At 35.7% G+C, this 13,586-nt stretch overlaps 1 protein-coding gene across 2 annotated transcripts; it reads left to right on the top strand.

Annotated features, from left to right (window-relative positions):
• Nucleotides 1–3,972: 3,972 nt before the first annotated feature.
• LOC109209793 (TMV resistance protein N-like) lies at nt 3,973–12,591 on the top strand. Of its 2 annotated transcripts, none has more exons than XM_019373130.1 (5): nt 3,973–4,624; nt 8,159–9,245; nt 9,623–9,898; nt 10,306–11,433; nt 11,616–12,591. In XM_019373130.1, the coding sequence occupies exons 1-5, from the start codon at nt 4,098–4,100 to the stop codon at nt 12,315–12,317; spliced, it is 3,720 nt and encodes a 1,239-aa protein (XP_019228675.1). In that variant the 5' UTR covers nt 3,973–4,097; the 3' UTR covers nt 12,318–12,591. The 2 variants fall into 2 exon arrangements, with proteins under 2 accessions (XP_019228675.1, XP_019228676.1); XM_019373131.1 differs by having other exon boundaries at nt 3,974–4,624; nt 8,747–9,245.
• The last annotated feature ends 995 nt before the right edge of the window (nt 12,592–13,586 follow it).

The following is a 13,586-nucleotide window of genomic DNA, read 5'->3' as shown; positions in this document are numbered from 1 at the left end:
ACGAATTCACGTTAAAACAAGGTTAAAATGCCCAAAATAGGCTAAAACTTGAATCTCACGAGTGCTGCTGCTATCTGATGTCTAAAACTTAACCTAGAAATAATAAAATATTCTATTTATACTATACCAGAAAAATCGAACAAAAATACCCCTGCGGGTAAATGCAGCGCGGCCGCGTAGGGGTCTTGGCCTTCTATCATTCACTTCTGGAACTGGGGATGCGGACCGCACAAAGAAGTAGCGCGGCCGCACAGGCTAATGAGCGCGGACCGCACAACATTGAAGCGCGACCGCGTAGACACCAGCACTGACCGCGTAGAAATGAGCGCTGACCGCGCTTGGAGACTCCTGAAATGGGTGCTCTCTGAATCTCCTAGAGCGGCCGCGCAACAAATCAGTGCGGTCCGCGCTAGGTCCTCATGTCCCTACTTCAATGATTTTTGATGCTTGAGCAGGTTTCACTCCGTTTCGAGTTGGTTCTTGACTTTCGTCATCTTGTCGCTCAAACGTGCAATCAAGCGCACTTTGTAAGCATTCTGAGTCTATTTCATGACAATTCATACATAAGGCATAGGCAAGTATGGGCATAAAACGTGTTAAAATCACAGTTATCAGAGAGCACCTGAGCGGGAGCAGGAGCAGGCTCATTTGGAAAATCATTTCTAGCCAAAGGGTTTTTGGGAACTATCTCCTCCACGGTAGGAAAGCTATCATCCTCTTCAGCCATCAATTCCTCACCGCCGGGAGGAAGGGCCACCGATAAGGGAGTGGCATCGAAAACTTCATCATGAATGTGAGGGGGTTGTGACATATTCCAACAATGAAACGTATCCTACCAAGCCAGAAGAAGAAGATAAAAACTGGGTGAGAAAGAGGGGAATGGAATCGAAGAAGCAAAATCAGGAGCAGAAATTGGGGAAGAAGATCAAAGAAGAACAGTACTCATGCAAAGTAAAGGATGGTGAAAACTTCTGAAAAATGGCAAAGGATTGTCGATGGCACCAAAACCAAAGCGGCAGACGCACAGACGCTGCCTCGGGAAAATGCGTAATGATGACGCGCGTGGCCATGACGTCACCCCATGATAGCCACACCAACCACAACTTCACTGGTCGTGCGTTCTCTCGACCTCGGCCAATCCGACTTATTCAACACAGCCAAATTTCTCCTAAACGGAAGCGAATCAGGTCCGTTTATCGAGGGCGTGCAGGACCACGACCTCAACAAGCGGAGGAACTAACTATATTGGTCTAAATTTGGCAACTTGGTAATAGTAGATAAACGGGACCAAGGACGTGGTCGACCACGGTGTAATAGCGGGAAGCCGTCCTCGAGAGGGCTGTTGTCAAGGACGAGCAGCTAAAGTGAAGAAATAACGGTAGGATAGGTTCAGATATGGACACAAGGAATATTCCTTTGGATATTCCTTGTTTTGTACTTTTTCGGGTTTCTTGGAAATATCCCTTATAAATAGGAAGAGATAGAGAACAAAAAGGGGGATCTTCACGTCTGATGATAAGAACACTTTTGTAAAGAGTTGACAAAGAGAAATATATAACTATTGTCTTGTTCACTGACTACTTGACTCAACACATATTATTCACTCTGTTTGTTAGATCCGAGGATCCATCATCCATCTTCACTTCCCATCCTTCCACGTTACTGTCAGGTGGAAGAATCATCCAAGTCACATAATATTTGGGGTGATAAATTCCCTCTTACTACATTTATTGTCATTGTCTACATTTATTGCATGTTCTTATTATTGCAGCATTCATTGATAATCATTGAGCTCATATATAATATTCACTACCCTTAGACATTATCCGTACAATCGATATCCCTCAACATTAGATCTAGAGTTTATTATATTTAACTAAGATTCATCCTCTGCTTTATCAATAATTAGTTTAACGAAAGCTCAACACTTTTTTGTTAAACACAAAAAAAACAAGGATTTTTGAGAAACAAAAAGAAAGAAAACACTTTTCACACGGTGCTCTCCCCAACCCGAAGCTCAAATGCTGTTGAAGCTGCCGTCAAAAGTAAGCAAACAAGAATATGTTCTTTATGCGATGAGAGAGAAAAAAATGCTATGCTACAAGTGAGACTCTACTTTATGTGCCATGTGGCCAAATTGTGCTCAATATGCACATTATGAAGCGAGTTTGGACAAGTTATACTCCATCCGCTTCAATTTATGTGGATATATTTGAGTGGGCATAATAGTTTAAGAAAAAAGAGAAACTTTTGAATTTGTGGTATAAAATGAGGTACATATATTTTATGTGGCTATAAATTATTGCATAAAGATATTTTATTTCTAAATATAGAAATGTGTCATTCTTTTTGACACGGATTAAAAAGAAAATAAGTTCACATAAATTGAAACGTAAAGAGTACTATCTAAGTGACAAGTTTTACCAATTTAAGGGGCTATCCAAGTATTTCACCCTTTTATATACTCTTTTATTCCGTCTCAATTTATGTGACACATTTTGTTTCTCGGATAAAACCTATTTATGTAAATTTTGGTTAGTATTTTTATCATATTGACATGAAAAGAACTACGACTTTTATTACAAACAACGCATTTTATTCATCTTCAAAAGAGTACATTGAGCTGAGGGACTAGCAACATCTCCTCCCTAGTTCATCTTGAAAGATAGACGCAGCTATCTTTTTACATTTTGAGATGAGGTAAATGCATTTGAGCTGGGAAGGCAACAACATTGTGAAGTATACATAAATGCTCCATCCTATACAAAAGTTACCTCTAGACTAATTACCTTATTACTATACAAAAACATGATGATTATGACGGTTGAAATGAAATGTTGCTTTTCTTCAATCTGGACCTTCGAAAGGAAGGGAAAGACCATATGTCCATGTTCATCAGGTCTCTAAGTTGATGAGGGAATTCAGCAAATTCATGAAATTTTTTAGAATGAGCGAGAGTATGGCTAAAATTTCGTATAGTTTTAAATATCTTAATTTTGACTTTAAGTTACTAAGTTTTTCTAACTTAATTTAACTTTTAATATTAGTCAAATTAACTTTCAAAAAAAGTTAAAAGTATTACATAAATTGGACCAAAGAAGTAATTGTCCTGCTATCTGGTCTAATCAAATCAAAAGTAACCATATGCTTGGAAACTAACATTGCTTTTTGGCTTGGATAGAGAAGGAACAAAGTAAGCTGTCGAAAATTCCATTTTCTTTTCGGGAGCTTTCATTATGGTGGATATTATATTCCATTTGTTTCGGTTATAGGGCCTAATTTTCTTTTTAATTCGTTTAAAAAAAATAAGCTTAACGGAAAATTAACTTAAATATTCATTTTAGATTTAATGAAAAGATTTGATATCCATACAATGTTACGATATATTTAAGATCGTAAGTTTCGAATGTCATATAATCACATATATAACACGCTTAAAACCATAGTCTCAAAATTCTTCATTAGTTTATTTCTTTTTTAAATTCAATATCTAATTAAATAAATTCACATAAATTGAAATGACTGGCATACTCTCTATACTCCAAAAATTATTTTCTTATTTGTTTGTTTAAGAAGAAAGTGATATGTTTTTAAATTCAAAAATAATTCGGCTTGAACTTTTCATTTTATTCTTAATGATAAGCATGTAGCGACAAATGTTATTATATATTTAAAATCACGAGTTTCAAAGATCTTACAATGACAGAAATAATATATATATATATATATATATATATATATATAAAAGATCATAAATCTTAAAAGTCTTTATTACTTTCTTAAATTCCTTAATTACGACATAAAAAGTGATAGCCGGACAAAAAAAAATATTTATACATGATAGGAGTATTTATTTGTGAATTTCGCAAAAATAGGTAAAGCAAGCTATTAATCGAAAAATAAGCAGCAGGACTAATTAAAGACTAATATGTGAGGCAAGCTGTTGGTTCTCTCTTCTATATATATAAAGATAGACACAAGCTTTAAGGAGGGCATGTAAAAGCCAAGTAGCAAATTAATTAAATCATACTACTTCCCTTCAATATATACGTAGCTTTCTGATGCAAGCGGTCTAATTAATTCCTTTTTCTTTACAAATGAGCACAGAAGACAGTAATGTGTCTTCTTCTCAGACGAGGACTGATACTGAAACAAGTCGTCGTCGTCGTCGATGGTCATATGACGTTTTCTTGAGTTTTAGAGGTGAAGATACTCGAAAAAGTTTTGTTGATCACCTTTACACCACTTTGCATGAAAAGGGTATTCATGCATTTCGAGACGACATAGAGTTACGGAGGGGGAAATTAATTTCCCCTGAACTCCGTAACGCTATTGAAAAGTCTAGGTTTGCAGTTGTCATTTTCTCACAAAACTACGCCAATTCCTCCTGGTGTTTGGAGGAATTGACGAAGATTGTTGACTGCACAAAGCATAGAGGGCAAACGCTGATGCCTGTCTTCTACAGCGTGGATCCTTCAGTTGTGAGAAAACAGAAGGGGAGTTATGAAGAAGCTTTCGCAGAACATGAAAAGAATTTCGAGGAAAACAAGATTCAAGAATGGAGGGATGCTTTAAAGGAGGCAGCTAACATCTCTGGATATGACGTCCAACACATGGAAGATGGGTAAGCAGAAATCCAACTCTTTAATTTGGTGTTCAATTACTTTCTTGTTTTTTTCTTTTTCTTTTAAAACGTAAATAAAATACTGTAGACTGTAGTGGTAGAAAGCCAATATATTACGCCACCCAATTTTCTCTTCTTTTCGAAAGTTAAGTTGGTCTTTGGGCTATCCGGGATGCATTTACGCTGTTATATGTGAATCTGATATTTTTGATTCTTTGTACTTTAGTAGTATGTCTCTCATGGCCTATTTGACCAAGCTTGTAAAATCAAGTTATTGTTAACTTTTTAAAAAAGTAGTTTTTGGAGAGGAGCTATTTTTTTTGCTTCTAGAAATTGCTTCGGCTTCTATCCGAAAATATTTTTTTTCTTTCTGGCCAAACACCCTTACCTATGGAAAACAGTATTTTTGGCCAAAAAAAAGTGATTTTGACCAAAAAGAAGCTTGGCCAACAGACTATCAGTTTGCTCTCTCCGTTCCACTTTATTTGACATAGTTAGACTCGTCACAGAGTTTAAACAAGAGATTAAAGAAAGAATTATAAAATTTATGGTCTTAAATAATACCGCAATATTTGTATGATTATAATACTTCTGAAATATCTGTAGTCTTAAACATGTCACATAATATTTATTTGATTATATTAAATACTTCTCATTAAGAAAATATAAAAAATGTGTAGAATGACTAATAAGGAGATAGTGCTAAATAGAGTGGAACTAAGGAGGTGGTATTTCTCTTTTCTACAATATGGTAAATAAATTAATATCGACTTTGGACAATTTTCACATTAGAAGCTAGCTTCAGGGTTGAGTTATGCCTAAGGACCATTTCTTATCATAAAAAAGAGCCAGACTCATCCTTGTTATTGTGTTTTTCAATGTTGGGCCCTATATTATATTATTCACGCTCCAATTGGTGTCAAGTGCCCCGCATTTGTTGATAGCTCTATCAATCATTTTAACCATAATTTAGGAAGCTTTTTAGCTAGATAAATCTAGAATTTAGATATTATGTCCTAGGACAATTATACACATCAAAGTAACTATATGAAGATATAGAGACAAGGAGAAACAGGAGTTAAACAAGTTTATCACTTTATTTATAAGGTTAAAGGGAGTCTTTTTGTTAATTTTTTCATTGGTTGAGGATAAATATTTTCTTATATGATTTTGCGCAATTCTCTCTTCATTAGGTAGTTTTGAAGTTGAGTTAGGTACAACAACTATTTTTATTATGGTATAAGAATCAGGAATTATATCCCTGCATACGGAGAGAAAGAAAGAGAGAGATCACATATATGCCATAGGGGAGCAACCACTATACTCAAGTGTTTTAGTGTTATTGGCTCTATAACCTTCTTTGTTATTTCACTTTTTACAAATCATTGTTTTATTAAAAAGAAAAAAAGCTAAAAAAAACTGGAAAGCTTAAATTTTTACCCTTATTTAGCCTAGTAAATGCGTTATGATGTTGTTGTCCATGAGGTACAGTAGTACTTGAGATGATGCCCAGTTTTAGGTTTTTTTTTTTTTTTTTTTTTGAGCTGTACAAAGATTACTTGGTAATTAATAAAAAATTATCTACTCAAAAAAAGATAAAAGTGCATTTAACCGGATATTTTGAAAATTTTAGATTAAATAATCTCACAAGTCAATATTAGACTACATATCTGAATGTTATGTTGCGCTACCCAACATTAGGCTACACAATACTGGACATGTTGTGCTATTTCACTTTTTCGATTTCCAGCCCTCAATTTTAGCTTTTGAGATTGGATCTATATCAATGTTTTTAAAAGGCGGGGGCGTGAGGCGAGACGTTTTATCTCTGACAAGGCGAAGCGTAAGCCCGGAGACATGGGGCGTAAGTCCCACGTATCTTTAAATTTTACTAATTTTAAAAATTTTAAAATGGTACTCCCTCAGTTCCAGTTTATGTGAACCTATTTCCTTTTTGGTCCGTTCCAAAAAGAATGACCCCTTTCTAAATTTGGTAACAATTTAGTTTAAACTTACAATTCTACCCTTAATGAGAAGCTTTTATAACCACATAAATACTCTGGGCCCCTTTTTGACTTGTTTAGGACCACAAATTCCAAAAGTCTTCATTATTTCTTAAACTCGGTGCCCAGTCAAACAGGTTCACATAAATTGGAACGGAGGGAGTATATAAAATAAAAAATAATTATAAAAATTACATTAAAATCAAAAAATTATTACAAATAATCTATTTAAAATATTTATAAAGTATAATTCAACTATGAATAATACGAAAAGTATGACATATATCATAATATGCAAATTAGTTGTAACGTCATTACAACTCAAACATCAAAAGTAATGTATTCGATACGAAATCTTATATGGATCTCTTAAGGAGTAATGAATCTTGAAAGAATTCGATATAATAATTTGATATTTTTCTTAAAATACTCCTTTTATTTAATATGCTTTCTATTTGAAAAAGAATCAATATAAAAACATAATTCACAATTTCAATATGATTCTCTAGCATCATTTAATTTTAAGTTTCAACAAGTTAATAAAGTGACATAATTCACCACACAATACCATGATAACTAATTATTTGTAAATAGTTACTAGTTAATACTGAGCTATTAAATTAATAAGTATTGTATCTCATAAACGTGAAAAAAAACAATATTTAGAAAAATAATTATAAAAAAATTATGGACTATTATATATTAAAGACATAACAAAAGTTAATAAATAAATACTTTTTAAATGAAAGATTTATTTAAAATTAACTATCATAGCAGTCCTAGTGGATAACGTACAATAATTTTTATTTTAATTATGACATAAGATACTCTCAACTTAATGATTTATGATTAAGAAAAAGTAATTTTGAATAGTCAACGATTTTTTAAGAAAATTTGAGGATTTACAAGGTTAGTTACATACAATTGCAAAAAGTTCTATTAGGCGAGCTCAGTACGCTGGGTACTGGGCGTGTTCTGGGCTTAAGCCCCGATGGTCGAGGCATAAGTCTCACGGACTAAGCCCAAACATAAGCCCAAGGGTATTTTACGAGTGCTCCGCCCGAGCAAGTCCCAATGCTGCCTTTTAAAACAGAGATCTTAATATAGTTTTACAGCATAATTAATTTTTATTTTATTAACTTTTGAGTTTGAATTAGACAATGTCATTGTTTTGGCAGCATTGTTTTTTCTTTTGGGTACACTAGAAAAAGCTAAACAAATTTAAAGTCTTGTGACATAGTTGGGTAAGCTTCATGACAAATTTGATGTTTAATACTCAAATTTGCTGTTACATCTGGCTAATTTCTAGATATGCCTACAAATTAATTCCGGGATCATTTGAAAAAGAAGAACTTGCGCAGGGTTTTTAGTTGATAATTTTGGCCCTAACACTTCCCTGGAACTTCTTAATACCCATATAATCCCCAAATTAAAGTACTGCCAAAGAGCTATACTAATCGAAATTTCAGTGGATAATAATAATTCTGTCATTAGTAGACATTTCACTGTACTTGTCCCCATTTTAATTCAGGCATGAGTCAAGGTGCATTAGACAAATTGCAGTGGCAATTTTGAACAAGTTGGGCCATGTACGACCTAAAATTGCAGAAAATCTAGTCGGAATCGAGCCCCAAGTAGAAAACTTAATATCTCTGCTGAATACAAATTCTGAGACTGATGTTCGCATAATTGGGATATGGGGTATGGGAGGAATCGGCAAATCAACCATTGCACGAGCTGTTTTTGATCAACTTCAAGAAATGTTTGAAGGTGGCTGCTTTCTTGATAATGTTAGAGAAGCTGCATCCAAATTTGGACTGCAAGCTTTGGCAGAAAAATTGCTTTCAGAGACACTGAAAGAGACCAAAGACAATCTTTACACCAGCACCAACTTACTGATGAACAGATTGAGCAATAAAAAAGTGATGATCGTTCTCGACGACGTGGATCAAGATGAGCAGATAGAAAACTTGATTGCTGGAGGACACAAAGGGTTCGGGCCTGGTAGTAGAATTATTATCACAACAAGAAACAAGCAATTGCTATCGGCTTGTGGAGTGGACCAAGTGTATGAAGTTAGCCTATTAGGAACTAATGAGGCTTTGATGCTCTTCAACAGGTTCGCCTTCAAGGAAGCTCAACCGCAGGATCATTTCATGGAACTAGCATTACGAGTGGTGAAATGTGCTTGGGGACTCCCGTTGGCTCTCAAAGTTTTGGGATGTTTTTTGCACAAAAGAGAAAAAGAAGAATGGGAAAGCGAGTTGACGAGGTTGGAAGGTATTCCTCATGATGATGTGATAGGGAAACTTAAATTGAGCATTGATGCATTGAATGATTTAGACAAGCAAATATTGCTTGATATTGCTTGTTTCTTTAAGGGGAAACGAAGAGAACCTGTGGTCAAAAAATTCCATGCTTTCGGTTTCAAACCTGAAATTGGAATACCAGTGCTTGTTCAAAGATCTTTGTTATCTATATCTGATGATGACAGATTTCAGATGCATGATTTAGTTCAAGAAACTGCTTGGTACATGGTTCGCCAGGGACAAACAAAAGAGAAATACAGCAGGTTGTGGATTCCCGACGACATATGTGATGTTATGTCAAAGAAATCGGTAAGTTTTGCTAGCTAATAGCACCTTACACACTACATAATATATTCAACTGCTGCATAATTTACAATAGTACAATTTCAGGCAACAGTGTGTTACTTTCTAAAAAAAGGGGCAGCCCCATACACAAAGCATCCCACATTCACACAGGCAGGGTCTGGGGAAGAGCCGCACCCCATGGGGTGTGATGTAAACAGCCTACCGTAATGCAAGCATTAGTAGCTATTTCCACGGCCCGAACCTGTGACCTATAGGTCACAGTGTGTTACTTTCTAACTTTCAATATTAGAACAGAGTTCTTTAGTTAACAGCAAGCACCTAGAGTCCTTGACATATACCGGCTACATTATTACTCATAAATGCTCTTATATGATATGCAGGGTACAGAAGCGATTCAGGCAATAATATTGACTTACCCACAAAAAGAGAAATTGAACTTATCATCACAGGCATTAAAAGGTATGGAAAATCTACGTCTGCTTAAAATCCGCAATGCCTACTTCAGTAGAGGTCCAAGTTACCTTCCGAATGAGTTACAATGGCTCAACTGGCACAAGTTTCCCTCAACCTCACTTCCACAAGACTTTGAGGGAGAAAAGCTTGTCGGACTCAAGTTAAGTCGTGGCCAAATTTCACAACTATGGCCAGAACCTAAGGTACCCTTTGCCATCTGAAACATTGTTTTTCGCTGAAGATGTTTCAATTTTTTTCTTTGTTACAATAGGGAGCATAGCTTAATACTGTACAAACTAAACTCTCTACCCTATCTCAACTGTATTGAGGATTTTATTGCATACTTTCGATAGAAACTACTGCTTCTCTTACAATGCGACTTCATATTTAAGGTTTCGTTTCTATCGGTACTGTACCAATTATTTGACTAGCAATGTTCTTAATTAATTATAGTGAGTTTTTGGTAAATTTAATCATTCATATGTTTCATCAAAGAAACATCAAATTAACAGCAAATCAAACAAGCTAGTTGGCTTTAAAACTAGAATACAAAACAACAACAAAAATCATTTGATTGTTTCTCACTCTTTTTGGTTTTTGACTTGAGCAGAACCTTGAGCAGTTGAAGTATTTGAATCTCAGCTACTCCAATGGGCTAACTACCACTCCAGATTTCAGCATGATGCCAAATCTTGAAAAGTTGAATCTTAGCAACTGTAAATACTTGGTAGTAGTTCATGAGTCAATTGGAACACTTGAAAGGCTTAAATACTTGAATATGTCTCACTGCTCAAAGCTGAGTCGTCTTCCGAATACCATTCACCTTGAATCTTTGGAAACTTTTCTTCTGTGGGACTGCACCAATCTTGAAAATTTTCCTCAAGTTATTGGCTTAATGCCAAATCTTCCAGAACTTCACTTGGAAGGGACTGCTATTAAAGAGCTACCCGACTCCCTCATAAATATCAGTGGCCTTGTGTCCATAAACCTCAGTAATTGCAAAAGCCTGGAAAATATAACCTACAGCATCTGCGGTTTGAGATGTCTCAGGAGTCTTAATTTCTCTGGCTGTTCAAAACTCGAGTCATTGCCCGAAACTCTTGGCCAATTGGAAACTTTGGAAGAAGTCCTTGTGGATGGAACTGCAATTACCAAGCTACCATCAACTATCTCCAAAATGGGAAACTTGAAAATCCTTTCTTTCAGTGGATGCAAGAATATTAAGAAAAAGGACACGTCATTTGGAGTGGCAAGTTTAAGCAAGTTCACTTCAATGACAAATGTCAAGAATCTTATGAAACGATCAGATGCTGAGAAAAAGAAGCCACAAGCAGCACGGCCATCCTTATCTGGTTTGCGTTACTTGAAGAAATTAGACCTCAGTGACTCTGATTTAGTAGATGAAGTTGCTGCTGATGTTTGGCATTTGGCCTCATTGGAGGAGTTAAATTTGAGCCGAAATAATTTTGTGCAATTTCCTTCAAGAATATCTGGACTCCCAGGATTCAAAGTCCTGAAATTGGAAGAATGCAAGAACCTTGAAGTACTGCCTGATCTTCCATTGAGTATTGCTGTGATAGAGGCAAACGAGTGTCCGGCTCTGCACACTCTTGGAAATCTGTCAACCCAACATGCATTCTTAAGGAAGGTTTCCTTTTCCAATTGTCACAAATTGCACGAACAAAGCAAGAAAACCGGCATTTGTGCTGCGGATTTGTTGTTGGAACTGCTACTTCAGGTACGTATGCCTCTCCACCCACGCTGTTTTTCAGCGTATATGCTTGCACTATATATTCCACATTTATGTATCTGTTACTCCATTTACCTGACATGTAGTGCTGGAATTATATTATATAAAGCACCAAGCAACAGAAATACCATAATGACAATATTCACTGCCACTTGGATTTTGTGCAACAGGGGCACTCCATCATATATGGTCGATTCAGTATACTGATTGCTGGAGGAAAAATCCCCGTGTGGTTTGATCATCAGAAAATAGGCGGTTCTATCTCAGTCCAGCTACCTTCAGATTGGCAAGATAACATTGTGGGAATTGCAGTGTGTTTCATTTTGGAAAGCTTTATTCCAAAGTCAAGACTAGGTGTTACTTTCAAGTTGGTTAGCCCAGACCACAGAGAATACACATCTGAAAATGCACCTTCTGCTGCTTCAAAGATGGGAGAAGTGTACGATTCGGATCACGTGTGGATAACTTATATCTCTTTCAATCTATTTCGGCTCCTCTTCCCTGATTTCACAACTGAAGATTGGACTAAAGTTTGTGGTAACCTTTCAATTAGAATAAGGCAGGATCCGTGGACAAAGGTAAGGAGGTGTGGAATTCAGCCTGTGTACAAACAAGATTTGAGCACATTGGCAGCTGAACGCGCGGGGGTTAATAAAGATTCAGTTGGGAGCAAAGAATTAGTGGTGTATGAAGGAGGAGGTAAAGAAAGTAAAGAAGAAGCTGGGATCAAAGAGGATATTGCTGCACTTATGGCTGGGGTTACTGAATTGAATTGGGATGTTGACCCCATTGAGCAAGATACCACTCAGCTCATGAATTTGAGGAAATCAATTGCCTATAAAATTCAAAAGACTCTCACTTTTGAATGCTAGCATCAGCACTTGTTGGTTGATGATTCTTGCTCAACTTACGTTGGTTTGTTTGTTTGTTTGGCTTGCGTTTGCTAATGAAACTAAGAGAATAAGTAAGTGACTATTGCCTTTATTTTGTTGAATTGATTGGCTTGTTGTACCATAAGAAAGAAAAAATAATCTAAGTTTGGTTTGTATCTTAATTTGTGTGCTTTGTGTGTTTTTCTATTTACCTAATTGTAATTGTGTCTACTTGTATAAATTGAAGAGTGCTTATATTTTGTTAAAATCTCTAGTGAACTGGATTTATAGTTTTTTTCATATAGGCTAGCATGAGATACCATATTACACGAACTAATAGAATCTGCCTCAAGGGTGTGTTTGGTAGGAATGAGAACATTTTTATTCATACCAAACACACCCCAAACTAAAAATTTACTTGCCTAGGTAAGCGGTGTAGTTTTCCAGTGTCATAAAAGGCAAAATTTTGCAACTTGTATCTACAAAAAAATTTCCTAATTAAAGCACACGCTATTTAGAGGTAAAAAAAACACTTAATCTTAATAACGAAAGAATAATATTGAATCCTGTTGACTGTCCAAACATGTTTTAATAGGAGTATATAAACTATTGAAAGATATTAAAGGAAAAGATAAATATACAGTTGTAACGTCAAATACTACACCACCTGGGCAAAGGAATTCGCCATTACACCTTCCCGTCTCTTGTCACCTCATAGCAGTATAGTTTGGCCCAATGAGGATAATGAGTCATTTGCTTCAAGGCAAAAGGTACAAAGAAGACTTACCTTGGTCCAAACTACTAGGGTCTCAGTCTTTGTCATGACATTTTTTTTGTTTTTGCAAATCTTCCAGCTAGTTACGGAAGAAGCAACTTGTAATCCGGGTCGGATGTAGCCTTTAGGCTACGAGGTCGACTGAATCCATAACTTTTGATATGAAGTATGAATTTATATATAAAAATCTATTAAATTTCAACAAATATTAGATCTGAACCAATAGTATTATGAACTCAATGCTGAGAATCTTCAATATTGAACCCATTAAATTTAAAGTTTGGATTCACATCTACTTGTAATGGAATCTAATCCACCTTGTTCTTCGCATTCTTTATAGTAGAATATGTTTTAGAGTGAGACCTTGAAATATGATATTCGTAATACTAAATAGAATAGCTTGGGAGGGTACCAACAATTATGCTGAAACTGAAGCAGCCAAGATAGGAGTTCAATGGTGCTTAGACAATGGAATTCCCAGAGTTCATTTAGAA

This window comes from Nicotiana attenuata, unplaced genomic scaffold, assembly GCF_001879085.1.
Source record: "Nicotiana attenuata strain UT unplaced genomic scaffold, NIATTr2, whole genome shotgun sequence".
Classification (NCBI taxonomy): Eukaryota; Viridiplantae; Streptophyta; class Magnoliopsida; order Solanales; family Solanaceae; genus Nicotiana; species Nicotiana attenuata.
The sequence above is the reverse complement of the archived record's forward strand: the minus strand, read 5'-3'. Positions and strand labels throughout refer to the sequence as shown.